The sequence below is a fragment of the Brachionichthys hirsutus genome, chromosome 12, assembly GCF_040956055.1.
Source record: "Brachionichthys hirsutus isolate HB-005 chromosome 12, CSIRO-AGI_Bhir_v1, whole genome shotgun sequence".
NCBI lineage: Eukaryota > Metazoa > Chordata > Actinopteri > Lophiiformes > Brachionichthyidae > Brachionichthys > Brachionichthys hirsutus.
Window position 1 is genome coordinate 11,689,743 of NC_090908.1, and position 20,194 is coordinate 11,709,936.

The 20,194-nt window shown below is 45.9% G+C and overlaps 1 protein-coding gene across 1 annotated transcript; it reads right to left on the reverse strand.

Annotated features, from left to right (window-relative positions):
• Positions 1-1,721: 1,721 nt before the first annotated feature.
• On the reverse strand, positions 1,722-14,795 carry LOC137902563 (radixin). Its single transcript, XM_068746651.1, has 15 exons — positions 14,595-14,795; positions 11,036-11,137; positions 7,253-7,336; positions 6,149-6,244; positions 5,846-5,968; positions 5,592-5,743; positions 5,394-5,477; positions 5,157-5,303; positions 4,711-4,807; positions 4,466-4,629; positions 3,885-4,015; positions 3,595-3,755; positions 3,342-3,434; positions 2,885-3,094; positions 1,722-2,578 (listed from the first exon to the last, which is right to left on the reverse strand). The coding sequence occupies exons 2-15, from the start codon at positions 11,045-11,047 to the stop codon at positions 2,414-2,416; spliced, it is 1,719 nt and encodes a 572-aa protein (XP_068602752.1). The 5' UTR covers positions 11,048-11,137; positions 14,595-14,795; the 3' UTR covers positions 1,722-2,413.
• Positions 14,796-20,194: the final 5,399 nt, after the last annotated feature.

Genomic DNA, 20,194 nt, shown 5'->3' on the forward strand with positions numbered 1-20,194 from the left:
AAGGCACAAGGTATGAAGCTCCTTGAGCTGTTAATGAACTGCTTATTTAAAATGCAGGGAATTTAAGTGTTTTAATTGTATTTTTGTAAAGGGAAATACCTAAAATAACCATATTTTTCAGCACTTCAGAAAAGGTTGGGGTTTAATGTAAAAGTCTGACCTACTGCTTAAGAATCGCACTGATGTGTTTCGAGGGTGACAGTGTTGTTTTAAATTAATTTATTTATTTGTTACATTTTAAGTTATTTACATGTTTTTTTATTCTGTTTCTGCACTTTTTTTTTTTATTGTTGAGTTTCTATTTTAGCTTTTTATTCGCCAATCATATCAGGGTGTGAGTATAGCGCCAATAAAATGAGTAAAAACCAGTTTCCAGTCACCCAAGTTACATTCCTACCTGATTCCTTGAATGATTAAGTTATCTTTTGGAACTGACAGCTTATGCTGATGTAAGATTTTGTGGATTTTCCCCAAAGGATGTGAAAGAAAAAGGAAAATAGAAAAACATTCACATGAAAACTACAGGTTGTTGTCCTCCATCAGGATAGCTCTGTCAGTTTTACAGATCATGAAGTCTTAGTAATGATTTTTGTCCTTTTTTATATCATTTTTTAATACCAAGGTGGCTGTTGGGCCAGAATAACCACAAATATATTGGTGGAATGAGGATAGCTGTTATTTTAATTTATAATATGTGTTAATTTATTACGTTTTAAATGTGTGAGAATCGTGTAGCACATGAGACACAGGGTCTCCTCTCACTGGTGAACATTAGTAGTGGAGAGGCACCACAAACAGGGTCAAACTATAATGAATACTTCTAATAATTCTGTCACCAGACATTTTATATCATTACAATGTATATCAGTTTTAAGTTCTACAAAGTTTTCTCAGAGGAATTGAGGATAAAATAAAACAGGTCATAATTGAGAAAAACTCAAAGTGACTTATATTTTATTATACTAGATCATTTACATGTGACCTTTTCAGGGGATTAAAATGATTTTTGGTGTATTCTTACACATAAAAGGGATCCAAACCTTATATAATTGCAGCGGTTTCTCTGTGACATGACTTCAACTCATCTTTATCCATATTATTTTTAACCAAATATATCTTTTTATTTTGAGTGGAACTCAACTGAGCTTTAGGCAATAAAACCCAAAACAAAAGCACAAAAAGAAAATGTCATTTCTATAAATTCAGGGAATGTATGGCCAAATGAGACATGCTGACTGTTCTTGTGTGTTGTGTAAAAGTGAAGAATAAAAGACCTACCGAAGCTTTCATATGTTGTTCATTACTGTCTGTTAAATTCTGAAGGGAAGAAGATCCGGTTTCTGTGGAGTGGAGAAATGTTATTCGAAGAAAGAGTTGATCAAATTTTCTGGTTCTGTGCGTGTTTTGTTGAAAACAACAACACTGACAGGCTCCGATGGGATTAGCGGATTAAAAAGTAGTTTAAATTGTACAATACTTTAAATTAAGCCTCAACCAAAGTTATAAAATTACCCGTATTTATTTATATTATTAGATTTAGGCACATAAAGGTGATCAATCACCTTAAAGATAACACATTTCATTATGTTGTGCTGCTGTGTCTGATCAATGCGCACATCTTTCATTCCAAACTGTAAGATTCAGACATGAAGGATCATCCCATAATTATAAATCAATAAATCCAGCTGAACCCGCTTCAGACAGGAGCCTCAAGTCCACTGCATAGTTGCAAATATAAATTCATTCTTTATTGCGGGGCAAAATATTCATGAACAAACGTCTCAATGGATAGAGATGCCAACACAGCAAAAATGTCAAATAAGCAAATTTTAGTTTGCATATCTGTTGCTTACAGCTGTCAGAGTTCTAGTTAGCTGACATGACATGAACGATAACACGTCGGATCGACAAACTGACGCTACGCAGGAAGGAAAAGAGACAAATAAGGCTTTTTTTAAGAACAAGTTATTTCACTTGTTCAACGGATGACAAAAGAAGTGACAGATATTAAAGCTTCACGGACGAGCGTTCCGGCAACACGCAGCTACAGGTGGCCATTTTATTGTGTTATATAAAAGCAAAACCGCAACCAGTTAGGCCCAGTCTCTCGCCTCGTCTCGTATTATGACGCATGCGAGCTTTAAAATGGTCATTATTGTTGTGCTTGCCATTTTTCTGACAGGTGTGCTTCATTGGGGAGGGAGGGGTGAAGCTCTAAAAAGCAGGTAGCAGTATGATTGGCCAAACGCTGCTAGGCTTTGGCGAGGCTAACGCTACGAAGCCTGTTAGCCGGTCTGTCTCCAGGGTAGCGAACGGGCAGGAGTTCTTGGCGGCAGCAGAAAAAAAGCGAGGCGTCGACGTTCAAGTGAGACAAAGCGCCTCATTTTGTATCCGCCCCTCTGTCCTTCCCGCCTCACATGGACTCGAACTCGTCGATGCGCTGCTTGGTGTTGCCCTGGCGAATCTGGCGCAGGGTTTTGTACTTGTCTCTTCCCGCCCTGACGTTTTCGGCGTGCAGCATGTCGTTCTGCGTCTTCATGGTATCGTCCCGGGCCTCTGCCAGTTCTGAACTCAGGGCCTGCGCATAGAATAAAAACAGAGGAGAAAAAAAAAGATTAGCAAATGCTAGCAGCCTTAAATGAATTAGCTGTTAGCCCGATGGTGCTAACGCTGTAACTTGGCGAAGTCGTCCAGCTTCAGCGCGAATTCGCGACTTTCATTCGTGATGTAGTTTGAAGGTCATGTTTAAAGACTACAATAAAGTATTTTAAAGTATTTTTTCTGCATGTTTAAGAAGCTTTTTATATGTCCGGTGTAGCTTTAGCTCACATTTAATCAATTAAATCCCACCAATTGATCTCCTATCCGGTGGCGCGTCTCTTACCTGTAGCTGTTTCTTGACGCGGTCGTTCTTCTGCGCCTCGGTGATGCGCTCCTCTTCGCTGCGGTGGCTGGAGACGCCCTCGCTGAGCAGCTCGGCGCTCGCCTCGGCGTTCGTCTCGTCCTGCTCGTCGTGTTCCGGCGCCGGAGGGGATGTCATGGCCGACTTCAGCTCCTCCCTGGTTTTCTCCAGATCGTCTTGTGCCGCCAGAGCCTGGAAGTGAGCGATGTGGAGACTTACAGAGGGAACCCGCACAGTCGCTCCTTGAAAAGAGGCGGACGCACGCGTCTAACCACGGAGATAAGTGAGGTTCACCCCGGTCTGAACTTAAAATGGGATGCAAATGGCTTATCAGGTTAATATTTAAGCTAAACGCTAGCAGAGGCGTCGACCGTAAAACGCATTAAAGCTTTATAAAAAGCCTTTATTCTTCGTTCCGTCTGGTTTTTCGTGGTATTACTTTGTGTTGCCATTCCGTTGCTTCGTCATCTTTTTTCCTCTTGGCCTCTTCGAGCAGAGCGATTTTGGCGGTGAACTCTGCCAACTCGGCAGCCTGTTGGGTAAAAAGAAACACCGGTTTCAGGCGGTAACACAAAGATTTACAGCGGTATGAAAGAGGTGGGGGGTTAGAAACGTCACGTATTTGTGGAACATGTTGGGAAAAGGTAAATGCTACTGCTACGCTAGCTCAGGTGAAACGGTCGTGCTGGTACCAGCTGCTCCTGGTTCTTCATCTGGTCGGCCGCCTGCTGAGCCAGCGACGCCTTCGCCTCCTCCGCCACCTGCTTCTCCTTCTCCAGTCGCTCCGCCTCCTCCTTCGCCTTCCTCCTCTCCTGCTCCAACTCCAGTGCCTTGCGAGTCTGCGCCTCCAGGTCTGCACGAGTGGAAACAGGAGTCGCACACACACACACACACACACACCGATGTCGTCTAAACCCAAACAGCTGTCCGAATCAAGAACGAGCAGATGATGACAGGTAAACAAAATGTTTATTTCTCATACCCTTCTGAGCTCTTTGCGTCTGCTCTTCAATCTGCCTCAGCCTCTCGATCAGCTCGTCTTTCTCTCGCTCTATCCGCTCCTTCTCTTTCTCCGCATGCTCACGCTTCTTCTTCTCGTTCTCCAGCTGCGCTCTGTCAGAACGACAGGAAACGAGCGAATCTTATCATCTTTTAAAATGAAAACTTGTTTTCACGTAAAGGTCTGATTTTAAGCATCGCCATAATTCTTGTCTTTCTTTTTAAACACTCAAACACAATATTTGAGTAAAACAGTATCCCAGAGAAAGGAAACTACTTTAGCACATGCATCTTGTTTTGCGCAGCACCGCCCTCTAGTGTTGACAAAGTGTCATGCCACATGATGCTGCAAGAGAGGTTTTTGTCATTTATTCATTTCAATATTTATCACAATATAAATTGGTGTGGTCTAATTAATCTGTTTCATTTAATAATGTCTAATAGTTCAATTTTTTCACAGCAATATTAGATCTTAGAACTTTATGCCAGTTCAGAGAGGAGAGCAATTTAATGCAGATGAAAAGAATATTTTTCGATTACTTCAGAAGCTACAGATGGATGTACCTTTCCATCTGTTTGTGGTGCTTCTCTTCCCTGGCCTGAGCCTTCATCTGCTGCACCTCGATAGTGTCGGGCTTCCTCCTCCTCATGTACAGCTCATGGTTTCCCATGCATAACGCTAGGATGCGTTTGTTGATCCGCAACCGTGGAGCGTAGAACACAAAATCCTGCAGAAGATGTGAAGGTTGTGGCACAGCGGTGTCGAAACATGCTTTTAGAAATCAAACGGACATCGTCCCAAAACCTACCGGCGCTTTCTTGTCGATGGGCTTGATGACAAATTTCTTGTCGTTGAATGAAATGTTTCGTATCTCGCTCCAGGGGAAGCCGATCTTTGGCGACAGCCTTAAATGACAATGACGAGGTTTTCAGTTAATGATCAAAAGGGCAATGAAGATTTATTTTTAGATGTTTGTTTGTTTAAACACTTCCTCCTTCAAAGGTAAAAATTAACTTGAAATATTCGGTCGCCTGTTTTCAGGTTATTTGGGAGAAGTGCTCTTCACCACCAGAAGAGGGCGCTGTGCTCAAATCAATTTGGTCTGAGGTCACCGAGGGAAGGGAAACTTCAGTTCTATTCAAAACTGATTTTTTTTTTACAAGAGATATAAATAAAGTATATAAAGATATAAATAAAAAAATACACTCATCTCATATATAACTACTTATTTATATATCATCTGTGTGTGTTTACTTGTCTTCGTGCTCGTAGATGTTGAGTCCCAAGGCGTCGACCCCCAGCCACAGTTCCGTGCCCTTTTTGTTTTTGATTTCAAAGTAGTTGACGCCGTACATCTCTAAATCCTGAGCGATCTTCAGGTATTCCATCATCGCGTCCTCTCTGCGAGACGCACGGGAAACGATTCGTTTTGAAAAATCACAATAACTTCCCTCCTAAATGTGACGACGGACGCCACGAGTCACGCTTAACCTGAGCATGCTCCTGTGTTCCTCGTGCCACGCCTGTATCCGGTCCTCCCACTGCTCCTTTGTCAGCTTGTGCTGCTCGAGGACTCTGCAGGACACAAAACATACAACATTCGACACAATGAATATGTAAAAATGTGTCTATGTATAGTACTGTACAGTATATTGTATTGCAGTACAGTACAGAGTATCCCTGCTGCACCTCTGTGGCAGTAGCCGGTCCGAGGCCAAGTAGCCCATCTTGTGAATGTCTTTGCTGTAATCTCCATACTTGGCCTGGACCGCGTAGGACGCCACCAGCACGGCTGTCTCCGGGGGACAGTAGTTCTCGTCATTCAGGATGGCCTCTTTCACCTGCAAAACAAACAAATAAACAAACAAACAAGAGATGGTTTTACCACACAAAGACTGCAGCCGAAACCACCCGGGCCGGGTTTTACCCTCGTCCTACGGTACCTGCAGGAAGAAGAGTTTCTGCGTGATCTCCTGGATCAGCTCCTCAGACACGTCCTCCGGAAAGAACTTCGCTCTGAACTTGAACTGCAGGGGATTCTCTTTCTTCACGTCCTGCTGGGTCACCTGGAGAGAACCCGCCCCCCCCCCCCACACACACACACACACGCGCGTTTACTCACGACCGCCTTTACGGCGCTATGTCGGTGCCACGAGGAAATCTGAGGCTGCGACTTCAACGGAAAAAGGATTAAAGGCATCGCAACGTAAAAACGACGATCGACAAATGAATTCGAGAGCCCTCACCTTCTTGTTGAGTTTGAGCCACGTGACGTAGCCTTTGCTGTCCGTGTACTGGAGGCCGAAGAACCAGATCTCCCTCAGACCCACCGTCTTCACCACCTGCAGCCAAACAACGGCGTCGTCCGTTTGCGAGACATTTTTCCAACGTGGGAAAGCGCTCCGAGAGGCTTTTCGGCTCATTTGCATACAGTACAGCCAAAACGGAGGCTTATTTCCAAACGTTCCCGAAGGCGGGATGACCTTTGAGGGAGCGCCGCTCAGCCAGCCCTATCCATCATGGTTCTCCCTTTTACGACTCCTCTGCCAAAGACAAAGTGTTTCACAGAGCAGGAAGTGGCTGCTCGCTCAGTCCGATGTCGTTAAGCAGTCTGTGTGACGCGTAAACACGTTAAACACGCACACACGCCCCCGGTGTGTTGTTTTCCCACTTTGGTCAAACTGGCGCTGAAAACAACGGGCAGAGGAAGAGTTCCTGTCCAAAAAAACGTTCCTGGACTTCCTGGACGAGGAATTGTTTGACGCATTCGGGTGTTTGTGTGACGCTTCATGAGTTCTTGGGAGTCATGACCATAAACGTGTTTTGCTGTTGTCACGGTGACCTTAATGTTTGACTCCCGAATCCGGTATCGCTTCACCCTTGAGTGGAAGTTTGTCCCGGATTCAGACGAGACGTTCCTGAAACGTGACGTCTCAAGTTTGACCAAGAATCCAGGATCTTTTCTGAATCGTCACCAAAATGCAATCATCTGGTAAAAAACAAAAACAAATAAAAAGTGCTAAAAATGTCCAACGCAAAACTCCCCAGTGATGATGTCAGAAGGTTCAGCCTCCTTTTTCCAACAGCCTCGACAAACCTCGGCGTGAAACAACGCTGAAAAGCTGCTCTGTCACGTCCCCGACCCACGCGTCCATCCTCCGTCCCTTAAACACGCCCACTTTAGACAAAGGGCGCTTTGTGTGTCCGTCGTTCACAGAACCAGCACCAACCCGGGACGACAATGTGATGAACAGAAGCACATCTCATTTTGAGATCATACGCGTGTATTTATGGACGCCTCTAGTTGCTCTGTTTTTGAGCGGGGGGGGGGGGGGGGGGGTGTCCTTTACCTGATCAAACAGCTGTTTGCCCGTCGTGTTTGGCTGGATGGCAAACTCGAGCTCGGCGTCCATGGTGGTGACGCGAACGTTGATCTGCACAAACACACAAACGTGAATGGAATAAACACGCATTGTTCTTCATCCCTCCCGCTTCCTCAGTTATTCAGATATTTGACATTTCAACACGACATAAAAGCCGGACGCGGCGCCCGCTTCCCTTGATAAAGGAGCCCGGTGACCCCAAAACAGCACAAGCAGCTGATGAGACGGTACCTCGATCCCGAAACCGCTCTGACTCAACCGTCACTTATGAAAGGGGAAATGAAAGAGAATCGAAAAAGGGCGGTCACACCACAAGAAAAAAAAAAGAAAGGACGTGTTATATAGAAGTGAAACTCGAGCAAAGAGAACGGTGAAAGTCCTGAAACTAAATGTAAAGATGTTGAGAACGTGTCAATGAAAGAGAGGGGAAGGTAAAAGTAGTGCTGATATACTATATATATATATATATATATAAATATTACTGCATCACGACATGATGGACCCGAACAGAACCGAAATGAACTGGTGTCGTTGATTCGTCTCCCGTACAAACAGCTTTTGTGCTGATTCTGCTGCATCGTGCGTCTCTGTGTTCCGGCTGATAAGGTTTCCATAGCAACACCCCACGCAGCTGATTTCAATGTCATTTTCTACAAAGCCTCCCGGGCACCCCGGGGAGGGATTTAACCCTTGACCTCAGTCCAACAGGAGGACAGTGCGGGACACTTCTGGAGAACGAGCTGCTTTTGCCTCGTGTGATGTGCGTGTGCGTGTGCGTGTGTCTTTTACATGTACTTTGAGTTCATTCATGCAGCTCCTCGGCCTCAGCAGAGTCATCAGCCGCCGCCGCCGCCGCCGCCACGGCCCCTGACTTGACGTCGGGCTTTATTTGCTCTTCTACTTAACCGCCCCAGGAATATGAAAAGATGCACGGGGCAGTCCAGTAGCTCGCAAATGTATTCCAAGTCCAAGTCACGAGTCGGCTGTCCCAAGTCCAAGTCTCATGTCTGCTCTGTGTGGAGCGGGCGTGCCGCCATCTACCGCAGCGCGCCGGCCGGATACACGTAGAAGTTCTAAGGAATTCAAAGCATGCCCTCTGTTATCACTTCAATATCAAATTATTCTCTTTGTTTCTTTCGTGCATTCCTATGAAGCAGTGACTGAATGTGGAGGTCAGAGGGAGGAGGGAGGGGGGGGGGGGGGGGGGGGCGGAGCGGGGAACATCACACCCTCCCTCTAATTAGATTTAGTGACTTGGATAATTCCCATTATATAAATGAAAATGGCCCTCTGAAATATTTAAAGCCTCTGGGGCGGGCTTGCTTCCTCCCCTCGTCCTGCACCCCCCCCCCCACACACCCAGGGACGCCACGGCCAGGAAGGGGCAACATGTGCAAAACGCAGCAATAAATCAATAATGCAGGACGTACCGGCGCGTCTCACACCCCGGTGCAGCCGTGGACACACACTCCCAACAGCGCAGCGAAGAAATGCAGACACTGACTAAAAGATATAGAAAATCAATACACCCCCCCCCCCTTCTATTGTCTTCTCGGCTGCACGTTTCACCTTTGCTTCCCCTCCAGGTCTCAGTAGGGTCAACCGGCTTCTGGACGGAGACGGCGCAGCGTCGCCTCTGGGGGACCCGGATCTTCTTTAGCATGCGGAGCGTTTAAAAAATGTGTTTCTGCCATTGCCCGAACTTCTGGAGTGAAACATTGTGATCCAGATCCACGTCCACATTCATTTAATCGCGCCGCTCGTTGTCCTCTTGCTCTCGACGGAGACCGCGTGATTCCGTGTCCGTTTCCACGCGACTCGTCGGTCGTCCTTCTGATGCTTATTATTAAAACGCATCAGAGAAGACGAGACCGAATTCACCCTTTAATGGCCAGCCTGAGGGTGAACGGTTACTGCAAGGCGGTGGGGGCTTCGCTGCCCTCGCCTGCGTCAGACATGAGGACGCTGGAGCCGGGCTGGTGATCATTCGGCGTGCCTGCAGGGGTCGGGGCTTTTAAACCAACGTGGGAGTGAAAGGGCCGATGTGTTTACTGTCCAACTGCGAGTATTGATGTCAAAGTAAAGCCTAGTGTAACCCGAGCAGGAGCCCCCCCCCCCCCCCCTCCAGGGCGGCTTGGGTGTCATTTTTCTGGCCCAGATATGAACAAAGTGCCCCGTCACTCAGTCCTCTCCCAAATCCTCTGTAATCCCTTTATGTGCCTTATCCCCCCCCCCCCCCCCGCGGTGCTTTCAATGACTTGGTGCATCCACACGGTTCCCTCTCTTGGCTTCTTCTCCAGCCGATTCGTTGATTTCTCCCGAGTCCGTCCACGGTTTTAAACTCCTAGTTCGCTTTAAAAGCCCCCCCCGACATTTTCATTTCTCCTTTCCTCTCATCTCTTATGACGCCTCCCGTCTCTCTCTTCAGCGCCCATCCTCACACTGCTTTTTCCATCGCATGTCCAGGAATCGGTCCAGGCCTAATACCCCATTATGGAGATTGATGGGGGACGGGGGGGTGGGGGCAGTCGGCTGGCAGTAGATAAGTGTTTGAGCGTTGAACATGTAACAGGCGGCCGGGTTTTAAACCCTCCTCTATCCTTGCTGTAGCTTTTCGCTGACCCCCCCGTCCATCTATTTTTAGTTGGTGCGACTTGGTGTTCGGATTTTGAAGGATGTAAACGCTAAAACAGATTTTTATTTTTTTGGCTTCTATCTCCCGAAACAGACAAATGATGAAGCAAAAGCAGATTTCTTGGTTATATCGCTATAAATATAACCGAACACGTACAGGAGAGCTCCTTATATCGTGGAATGAAATGCACGATTCAAGATTTGAGATTCAAGGTGTGGGAAAAGTATCGGAGCGACTGGCTGTCGCCCCGGTTTCCATTCCTACGGTGTTTGAACAGCTTGCTCTCTGCTGGGAGGCACTTTCTACAAGACACGCATTTAGAAGCTGCAGATTTTAAATACGCAAAAATGTGTGTAAGTCACGTAAATGTCAGGCGCGAAACATATATGCTTATAATAATATTAGAATTATTGATCTCCATGAAAAACACGATGATTCCACGCTCAGGCTCTGTCACAGATTCAACGTTCCCGCTCCCGATGCAATAAAAGGTAAACGTCTTTTGCAGGACTCGGTGTGTAATCCCGTCCTTTAAGCTGCAGTGAGAACTCGACCTGTGTGTGTGTGTGTGTGTGTGTGTGTGTGTGTGTGTGTTTGTGTCAGAGCAACATGAAAGCTCCCACTGTCCTTGTCGTCCGAAAATAGAGCGGAGAAAGCCCTCTTTGTGTTTGCTCTGTTCAACGGTTCACATCCACAGAGCGGGCGACTGTGTGAGCGCTCGGGTGCATGTTTTCCCAAAAAAAAAAACTCCTCCCGACCCGAGCGCTCCTGTTACACATTACTTCAGAATGGGAGCGCTGAGGCCAGACTTTGTGCCCACTTATTAAAAAAAAAAAAGGTATGGTCGGCTGCACTTAAGAATACAGAGACTTAACTCTGTTTTTTTAAGAGCTGAAATAAATCCCGCACTTGCAGTCAACCTCCATTGCCCTCAGAAACTTAACCCCCCCCCCAGTGCTGTTCCTGATCCAAAAGGGCAAAGCAGAGAGCAGCGTCTGACTGGAGCGGAACTCTTACTCCTCATTTACGCAACGCGGCGTAGCAAAGTTACCGACAGACGGAGGACTTGGGGCATGATGCTTTGGAATAGACATTACTTCCGGGTGGGTACTCACTGGTTTGGGCATCTTTCTCCTCTCTCCGCCCGTCCTCTGTTGGTGAGAAAACACAAAGAAGCCGTCCTCCGTCTTCCTGCCTTGTCCTCGGGGCACCAGAGCCTGGGACAGAGCAGAAAAAAACGTTTAATCGACCACATTGATTGACGCCTTTTTGCACGCAGCCCCTTTCCACACTTGTTAATTTTGTCTACGTCATCTAATCGTTATTTGGGGGACATAGAGGGAAATAAAGAGATAGAAAAATACTGCTATACTATTTGAATCAAGTAGAAACCCGACAACATGCTAAATGGAAGTTTGGAAGAGATAGAGCTACAAAGATTCAGTAAACAAAACGAGAAGTCTAACGGAGAGAGATAAAAGATTGTCAGATTTTAGAGAAGTGGCTTAAATACGGTCTTCAGATTACTGTTGAGCTGTTGAGGCAACTTTTCTGGACGGTGTTTGATTACCTAGAACTGCAAGTCAGCCAAAAGACTCGAATTTGAAAGGGAGCTGTTGGTAGGTGTCCACCAAGTACCAGACCTTTGATGAACGGGGTCAAAAATAGCTCAAGTGTCAGCGCAAGAGGATTAAAAACGGGTCTGAGAAGGCCGTTGAGTCTTCATCATTCAGGTCTGTCCAGGGAGTGTCTAGAAAGGTTTGAACTGTCCCATGTGGATCAAAGCCTCTTCATCAGTGGACCTGATTCAGGTATAATATTTGTTTGGACCAAAACAAGCTTTTGGAGACACTTCGTTTCGTTATCAGGGATGCAAGCTCACGATGAATTTAAAGAAACTGAAAATGTTCCTCTTCCCTTTCAGGACTGACTTTGGAATGTCCTTCACTCTGTATCGTAGAAGTCGGTGGATACGATTTGCCCGGGGGGGACTTCAGTCAACGAAACGCGCAAGATACTCGTAAAGATTGTGCACGCTTGTAGGCGCCTGACTTCACTTTGAATCCCGTTAATAAAAGTAGACTCTAACTTGGCTGTTATGTAACTTATTCATGGTCGTGGCCAAGTTTTCATTTCCCTCCACATCTGTCCAAACTCTCAGAAGAAGAGTTTAGCATGTGGTATGTCGGGTCTTCCATCCTGACACGATCTTGAATTCAGATCTACGGTAGAGCCACCTTTGAAACCTACCAGAGGACGGACCTTCAGGCTTTTCTTTGGAGTTCGTTTGATTATTGTAACAAACTTTAATTAAGAAAACTAAAAGACAGTTTTAACGCCGGGTTCCCGTGCATCTCGTGTTTCCGTGGACGTCGTCCTTTGTTCACCGTTCGCCTCCAGCGACGCTGACATCATCTGCCGCTGGTTTATTGGCTGTTCCCCCACCGAGCCAAAGAAAATCAAAGACGCAGCTTCGTTACGCAATGCAAAGAGCGGAGCCTGAACTTTCACTAGAGGTCCGTGAGTTTAAAGACTCAACCCTAAAGCAGGCAGGCTTGATAACTGTGCAGTTTCCCCTCAACCTCCATATCTCCTTCTCTTGCACCTCGCCTTTGTGTTCTACCTTATCAACGGCGCAAAAGTGTGTGTGTGTGTGTGGGAGGGGGGGGGGCAAAAATGCATTATGGAGGAGACTTTCAGCATATTCAAAGCTTCCCTTGACCCATAAGGCTGCAGGCAGGAGACAGGAAAGGACACTGAATACTGATAAGTAACCGTCCCGCTCGGCAAGGCAAGTCATCCTGCATGAGTTGAATGTTGGAAATGCCTCTTAGATCATTTATATCCAGTCTTCCTCTGGGTGTTTTTTTTTTTTACACTTACACTGATAACATCAGCTTTTTTCCTCATTTTGTCAAGGTGAAAAAGATTAAATCTACAAATGGCGCGCACACACACACACACACACAAAAAACATCTATTTTACTGATTCCTGCTTTCCTCCTCATAAAACGGTCGGATTTGGTCGCGTTCGTAGTTGATGGAAAACTTTGCTGACCCTGATAATAATTTTACTTTTTATGTGACCCAGGCCACTTGGATATGTGCGCACGTGAACGAGCATTAAGGCCTGCAGTAAGGGACAGTTTTCCAGACTTCCAGTCAACACAATCACTGCAGGCCAGTTTCAGATGTCAGTAACAAGCTGGTGTCTAGGATTCAGTCACAAAGCTGACGTTGTTTTGTCATCTAAATTTGGTTTCTGCATAAAATAAAACCATAACCATTTTTATTCCTCACGTCAGGCCTTCAGAATCGCTTTTCTGACTTTAATTTAAAATCCCAAATTTAAAATTTAACAACAAACACTCCAAACAGTCCATATTTTTATTCGCAATTAATACAAATATTTTTTTAAACATTAATCCTGCGGGGTTCTATAGTAGCTGACTGCCGTACCTGTAGAATTAATGTAAACCTGAACTAAGGCTGCACAAGAGCAACAATAACAACAACAATTCACCTGCATTTGACTAAAATAAGGCGCCATTCCTATAGTTATAACCCCGAGCTGTGAGATTACTCAACAGGTAACAAAAATAACCAGTAATCTAAACCCAGCCGTCGCTGCTATCCCGTGTCAGGACGCAGGAAGCCTCTTTCTCAAATGAGATGTAACTCGGTCCCCGGGAGGAGGCGTGGCCAGCCGCGGTGGGAGGACCTGAGCGACGGGGGGTGACAGCCAATAGAATCGCGCCCTTCGTCGCGTCGCACCCAATCAGACTCCAAAGCTTCCCGAGCGTCTGTTTGTGCCAGATGGAGCCGCTAGCAACTTTGTGTGTTTACGTGCTGTTTACGCGTAAAAACCTCACCGGCGTGTCCCGGTGTGAACTCGCGCAGGCTAACGCATTCAATGAGGAGGGGCGGAGTTTGGTAACCCAGAATCCATCTCTCTCACGCGCCAGTGTTAGCAAAAAGCAACAAGTGTCAAAAGCGGCTGCTAATGGAAGCTAATTTGCGTCTATAAAAGTTAGACGCAAATATTTACGGGGTTTGAATGGACCCGCGGGTATTTTTTGGAGTATTTCGGACCGCGAATAGGAACGTTTACGGCCTGGGTTCTCTGTGGCAGCGTGCTAATGCAGCTTTAGCCGTTCGCTGTACTGTAGAGAGAAACGCGCATCGTCAGCAGGCGCACTGATCCGCCGCAAAAGTTGCAAAAAGCGCAAAAAAAACCACATTGTTTCCGCTTCGAGCAGCCGCCAGGAAGCCACAAACAGAAGCCGACATTTTAGCACCAAAAAAAATAATAATAACAAACGCATTTATTTGTGACGTCACCCACATTCAGGTCATTCTCGAAAGGACGAGCATCTAATTACAGTCGCCGCTAATGTCCGGCCCTGCTCCGTTGCACAACGGATGAACCGACACAAACACCTCGCCGTGAAAGCGGCAAGGGTCACCCCCCCCGGTACCGAAATAATGTGCGTGGATGATCCGACTAGAAGCGCAAAACGCGCCGCGCGTCGCCTCCTTCTTTCCACCGGCAGCAAGTCAAATAAAGCATCAGTTATAAAGGACGTTATAAGCGCCGTTACGCGCCCGGCGGAGGAATATAAAAAGAAATAAAATCCCTCCTCGTTTGGCTTAAAGGAAGCCGATCAAACTCACCTAACGCCCGGCGTTGGAAGACGCGTCCGACTGTCACCCGTCCGTGCGAGCAGGCGAGCACGACTTTATGTATCCGCGGCGCTGCTTACCGGACCCGGTGCGCACCGAGCGTGAGCGGTTATCTCCGGAGAAGCGGTGCAGACAGACAGTCAAATATGGCTGACGGGTTTACCGTACCGAGGCGTGGTGAACGGAGTCCTGCAGATCCCCCCCCCCCCCCCCTCCTCTTCCTCACCCCGTGACTGAAACTCTGCCCGCTGCGAGGCGCAAACTGGGGGTTCCAAAATTTAATAGGAGACGCGTAATAACGCGCTGGTCCTTCTGGTAAAGGTCACGTCACGCTGCATGACGGGTCACTCTGCTGTCAGAGGCATTTAGGCCTAATAAAGGAAAAACTGTTCATAAAGGTGCATGTGAAGTCACACACGCACACACACGCGCACACACACACACTTACTAGTTTTAAAAGCATCTCTTCATCTAAATTATTTTTATTGTGATGTAGTGTTTCCAGTAAAATGTGTAACTGTGGTCATTTTTAATTAAAATAAAGGGAGACAAGTGAATAAATAAATACTTTTAGAGCCGCAGGTTTAGCTTCTGAACAGCGGTGGTGGTGGTGACGGATGACTCTGCTGAGCCCCCCCCCCCCCCCCCCCACACACACACACACAACATTGCTCTTCTTTCTACATTCATTCAGCAAAGTAAAATAATTTGCTATTTAACATCTGTTTAAAAAATAAAAGGCTTTATTGTGAGACAGATCCCACATTGAAGGTGAGTCATGTTTGAGTCAAGGTGAGTCATGCTTCCCTCAACCTGGAGACAGTAATCTGTATGTAAAGCCTCTGAGTCACTTCAGAAAAAAATAAAATAATCCCTGACAATGCAATGCCACTTTTTCTAAATATCACCTTTACAGGTAGTTAGATTTGGCTATATTACTGTGCAATTCATGTATTCTATATATACTAATCTATTTCCCATCTGTCAAACACAGTGTGTGGGGCAGTGCTGCTCATTTGAGCGTCGTCCACTTCATCATGAGGCCAGTTGAAAATGGAGGCCAGATTATGGTGACGGCTCTCTCGGGAGGCTGATTCATCAGTTTGAGTCTCTGACCCATTTAATACGACTGACAGAAATGTGAGGAGAGTATGGCTAATGCTAATGCACAGATTAAACGTCATCTGTGTGGCTTTCATTATAGTCTCATAAATTTCAATAGTATTTTTTACAAATACCTGTAAGTTTTTTTTTTTACTTATATACTTACACAATATTTTCTTTAAATTGTTGAGAATAATACAATTAATCTAAATATTATTCTGTTTCTGCTTTTAATTTTTTTTTATTTATTGCAATTAAGTTTTTGTTTATTTTGTTTTGCTGTTATAGCTCCATGAAGCTTTTTACTGATTTTTGCGGTGCATAGCGACACCCCGTGGTCATTTGCGGGCTTGCAGGCAGTTTGTTCGTTTCCGAGGCAACATCAGATACAAATGAATTGCAGTAAATGCCTCACTCTCACACGGAGTAAGGTTGCAGAACCTAAATACATTTAAACAATCATCTTTTTTTTTATAGCAATAAAATCCTAACATCACACAAAAATAATCTCTAAAAGCATTTTTTTTCTCCGTTTACTATATTACCAGTAAAAATGTGATTTATAAAAAAAAAATTACGAGTTGTAAAAACATTTTGCACTTTAAATCCATCGCTCTGTTGTTTTGGGTTTTTTTTTTTTTTTTTAGCATTTAACGAGCTGTGTGTTATTAAATACCATCTTTGAACTGTTGTCTTCATTAGGAGGTCCAAAGAAAAGGTCACTTCACATCGACCTTCAGGCTTAGTGTTCCCATGTGATAATTAATAATGCCAGCCGGCAGGTTTTTATATCCTATAATAAAGACTCCTTTCAAACAGAATCCCTCTGTGGACATTGATTTTAAAATGTTAAAAAATTCTGATCAGGATGGTTTTATGAGGGTCAGTCCATCCCAGAATGAGGCGTTTCAGAGGGGCAGAGAGTTTTTAAACTTGACCACACGGGGGCAGTAAATCACCACCGGGTGTGGAAAAATGATCACCTGTTGACCTCTATAAATATTAAGCAAGCAGCACTTTCACAGGTAAATCGTTGAACGTGTTTGCTCGCGGCTTCCATTGTCTAACGATTACCTGAAGTTTTAGCAAACAGAGGTTTGTCTTGTTTGACGGCAGAATCAGCTCAACCCTCGGTTCCCATGGTGACCTCATCACGGGTCACTTTACGGTGCAGCTCACAATGTTCACAGTGTGTGTTTGCACCCCCACCCCAATGAAATACCACGGAGCTACTATAACACTAGTTATAAAACTGTCTTAAAACTCTTTACAGCGCCGGAGACAAAGGGAAAAGGCGTTGCAGGGTTATTTTAGCTTTTTTTTTTTCTACTCTAAACCAGAGCTTTCCGTTCCCTCTGTACGGTGCTCTGAAGATTTGACCTTTGACCCCCGCCTCCTCGACTTGACACGTTGCTTTTGGAAAGACAGCGACGTCGTTTGAACTTGACAGCTCTTTCATTCTGGCGCTCCGTCCATCTTCTTTTCCCCTTTTCTCAGATCTCGCCCTCCTAGCGACTTGTTTTTACACGTTTCCACAATTATAACATTATGATATAATATTTTAAATATTTATTTTTAGCCCCCGGTTCTGCTAAATTCCTATAATTTCTAATTTATTTCTGACTTTCTGACGGATGAGAATTTGAATTTAAACTAACCGTGACTCATCACTGCTTTCATTTGTTGAGTCTGATTCTAGTTCCTGTTTGAGTTTATTACACGCTTTACAAACTGTTATAAACTCCTTCTTTACAATCCACGGATGGAATGTTTTCATTCATAAATCAGATATTAAGATCACAGCGAGGAGCGTTCAAGCCAGCAGCCCGGTGAACGACAGCTGGTGAACTCCGTCGCCCCCGACGACGGCGGGCTCTGAGCCAATGCCTGAACAGAAAGCGGGTCAGCGTGGGGGATTACCCTCCCACCAGCGATGGGGGGGGGGGGGGCACGTCTGAATATTAGTTGTCCTTCTCTTATTGTTCGGTTTGTCAGATATGAGCTTGATTGGGCCCAAATCCTCTTTGAGCCACTTACAAAGATGACATTAATCAGATTTGAGGGTTTTTGTGAATCGAATCCCTCAAAGGGATTTACTAGGCCGATGAAAACCTGGAAGTTGTTCCGCTTAATACGTCACCCGATGATGCCCGAAGCGGGCTTCAAATATAATCTGCCTTCAAATGGGTCAAATCAGCCGATTGAACTGATTTCTGTCGTAAAAAAAAAAAAGTTACATTTGCTCAAATATTTTTTGTTTTCATTTGTTTGTGTCCTGATCTGCAGCTGAACAAAGTCGACTGAAATGCGTTCACGTGTTCCGTTATTTATTCAAGCTATGTGAAAATGTAAACGCGGCTGCAAAGATCAAGCGAGTTTCAGCAAATCTTTGTTTGTTTTTTGGTCGTTTTATGACATCAGAAAATTAGAAATAAAAAGCTCTATAAAATAATCCCTCTTTGTAGCCTACAAAGCAAAACGGACTGGTTATGTAACCGGGGTTCGAGCTGCAGCGTTGACCGGGAAACAATGTCGACTCCTCCCTTTAAGAATTAATCTGGAGTCCAGTGATGACATCATCGATGATGTCACACGTGTCATTCCTATTGAATCCAGATGGTGACAAATTACAGAAATGAAAAACAACTGAGACATTTTGACTTTCCTCGGTGAATGAAGTGTGTTTTACACGCAGGGCGGGAGTCGGAGCGAACAGAAGGGCGTGGTCAGACGGAGAGAAAGAACGACAGCAGGCCGGATTAAAAATCCAGCTGTTAATGTCGAACACTGTTTATTAAATTCTCTTGCAGAGAGGACGCAGATAAAAAAGCTCAACACCGCGAGGAGCCACGTCTTTCCTCACTACAAAAAGGTCAAAGGTCGCACTGTGTCGCCAGAAAGGATTGTGGAGGACTGCAAACGGATGAGGTGCGGTTTGTGGTTCCTTCATTAAGCCTTCGGGCCTCGCTGGGAGGATAAAGTTCATTCCAGATGTTGGGGGGGAACCACCTTAGTGGTTTTAGTTCCTAGTTTGACTGAGACAAAGTGAGCAGATCTCTGCATTTAAAGCTGGGGAAAGGCCAGAGCGTAGTAAACAAAGGAGTTTATGTAAGGGGGTCGGAGGTCGCGAGTATAAAGGTGAGGTAATAAGGGGTGAATCAGGTTTATTCATAGGTCATTGCTCTTTCCGCTGCCTGTCACGCCCCCCCCCCCCCCCCCCCCCCGGGTTTCGCCTCATCCCTGCGGCAGACGAGAGGAAGGGATTTGGCTTTTATTCCATCAGGAACATGACTGGGGGGAGTTGTCGCCGATAACAAAGCGGCAGATGAAACTTCAGCCTTAATCTGTCTCTTTTAATGTCAGTAAAGGTCGGAGGCGTGTGGCGTCTCCGCCCGCCTCCACATTAAAAGGGACACGCCTGTGGGAAGCCTGTTTGAGGTTTCCCCGTGTTGCCGAGCGGAGCGGCTTTTCTCCGGGCCTCCCGTCACCCACGGCCACGAAGGCCCAGTCCCATTTCCTGTTGTACCTGTTGCTGCTGCCGTTATCGCCTGTCAACAGCGCGTCCTCTGCATCTACTTTGCCCTTCCTCTGTGTCCCTCCTGTTATTCAACTTTGTTGGAGGTCTCAAACCCCCAACCCCCCCCCCCCCCAGGAACCCCCAGCAGCGACGTTCCTGCAATTTTCAGTATTTAGATGTGAAAATGTCAAACAAATATGTGCCGTGTTTTTCCACCAGGGTCCCATAAAGCATCACACAATCATACTTGTGGGCTCCGGTTGGGAAGAGGCAATAATCCCTGGAATATGTGCGGTTCCCTTTGCAGCAGCAGCTCCGTCCATCATGGGATTGTATAATGGGATGCGAGCTGGCGTGGAGTTACTCTTGTGTCAGCGCCATTTCAACTGCAGCCTAATGGTCAGCAGATGTGGGGTCCTGTTAGCCTAACTTCGGGGGTGGGGGGTGGGGGGGGGGGGTCGTTTTCATTGCAACACAATTTTTAGCGGACTCAAACAAAGAAGCGATTTCACAATGAAAGTGATGAATAGTTTGCTGGTGTTGCCATGGTAACGCTGCTTCACGCAGCTCTGCCTCATTCCAGATGAAAAACATCATCCTAATCTCTCGACTCCTGCCGTGTTTGAAAATGGTTTATTTATCGTGAGTAGCTTACGAGATGAAAAAAAAAAAGGGATTCTCAGTGATCCGGATCTATTTCAGCTTCGGATTGATGAAAATTCCCAATCTGGAGTCAAGATGCACAAAAGAAGGAGGCCGTTCTAGATCGAAGGCCTCATTCTGCTGCCATTCCTTCTGGATCCAGCCGGACACGGAGGGAGAGCAGATTCCACAGATGCTGCAGATGTGATCTGTCTCTGTGGATCAGTGCGACGGCGAGGGATTCGCTCCACGCCGCTCGAACCCATCTGGACCCGGGAGGCTGTGCTGACCCGCCATTCGGCCGATATAAACCTCCGCGCACACACGA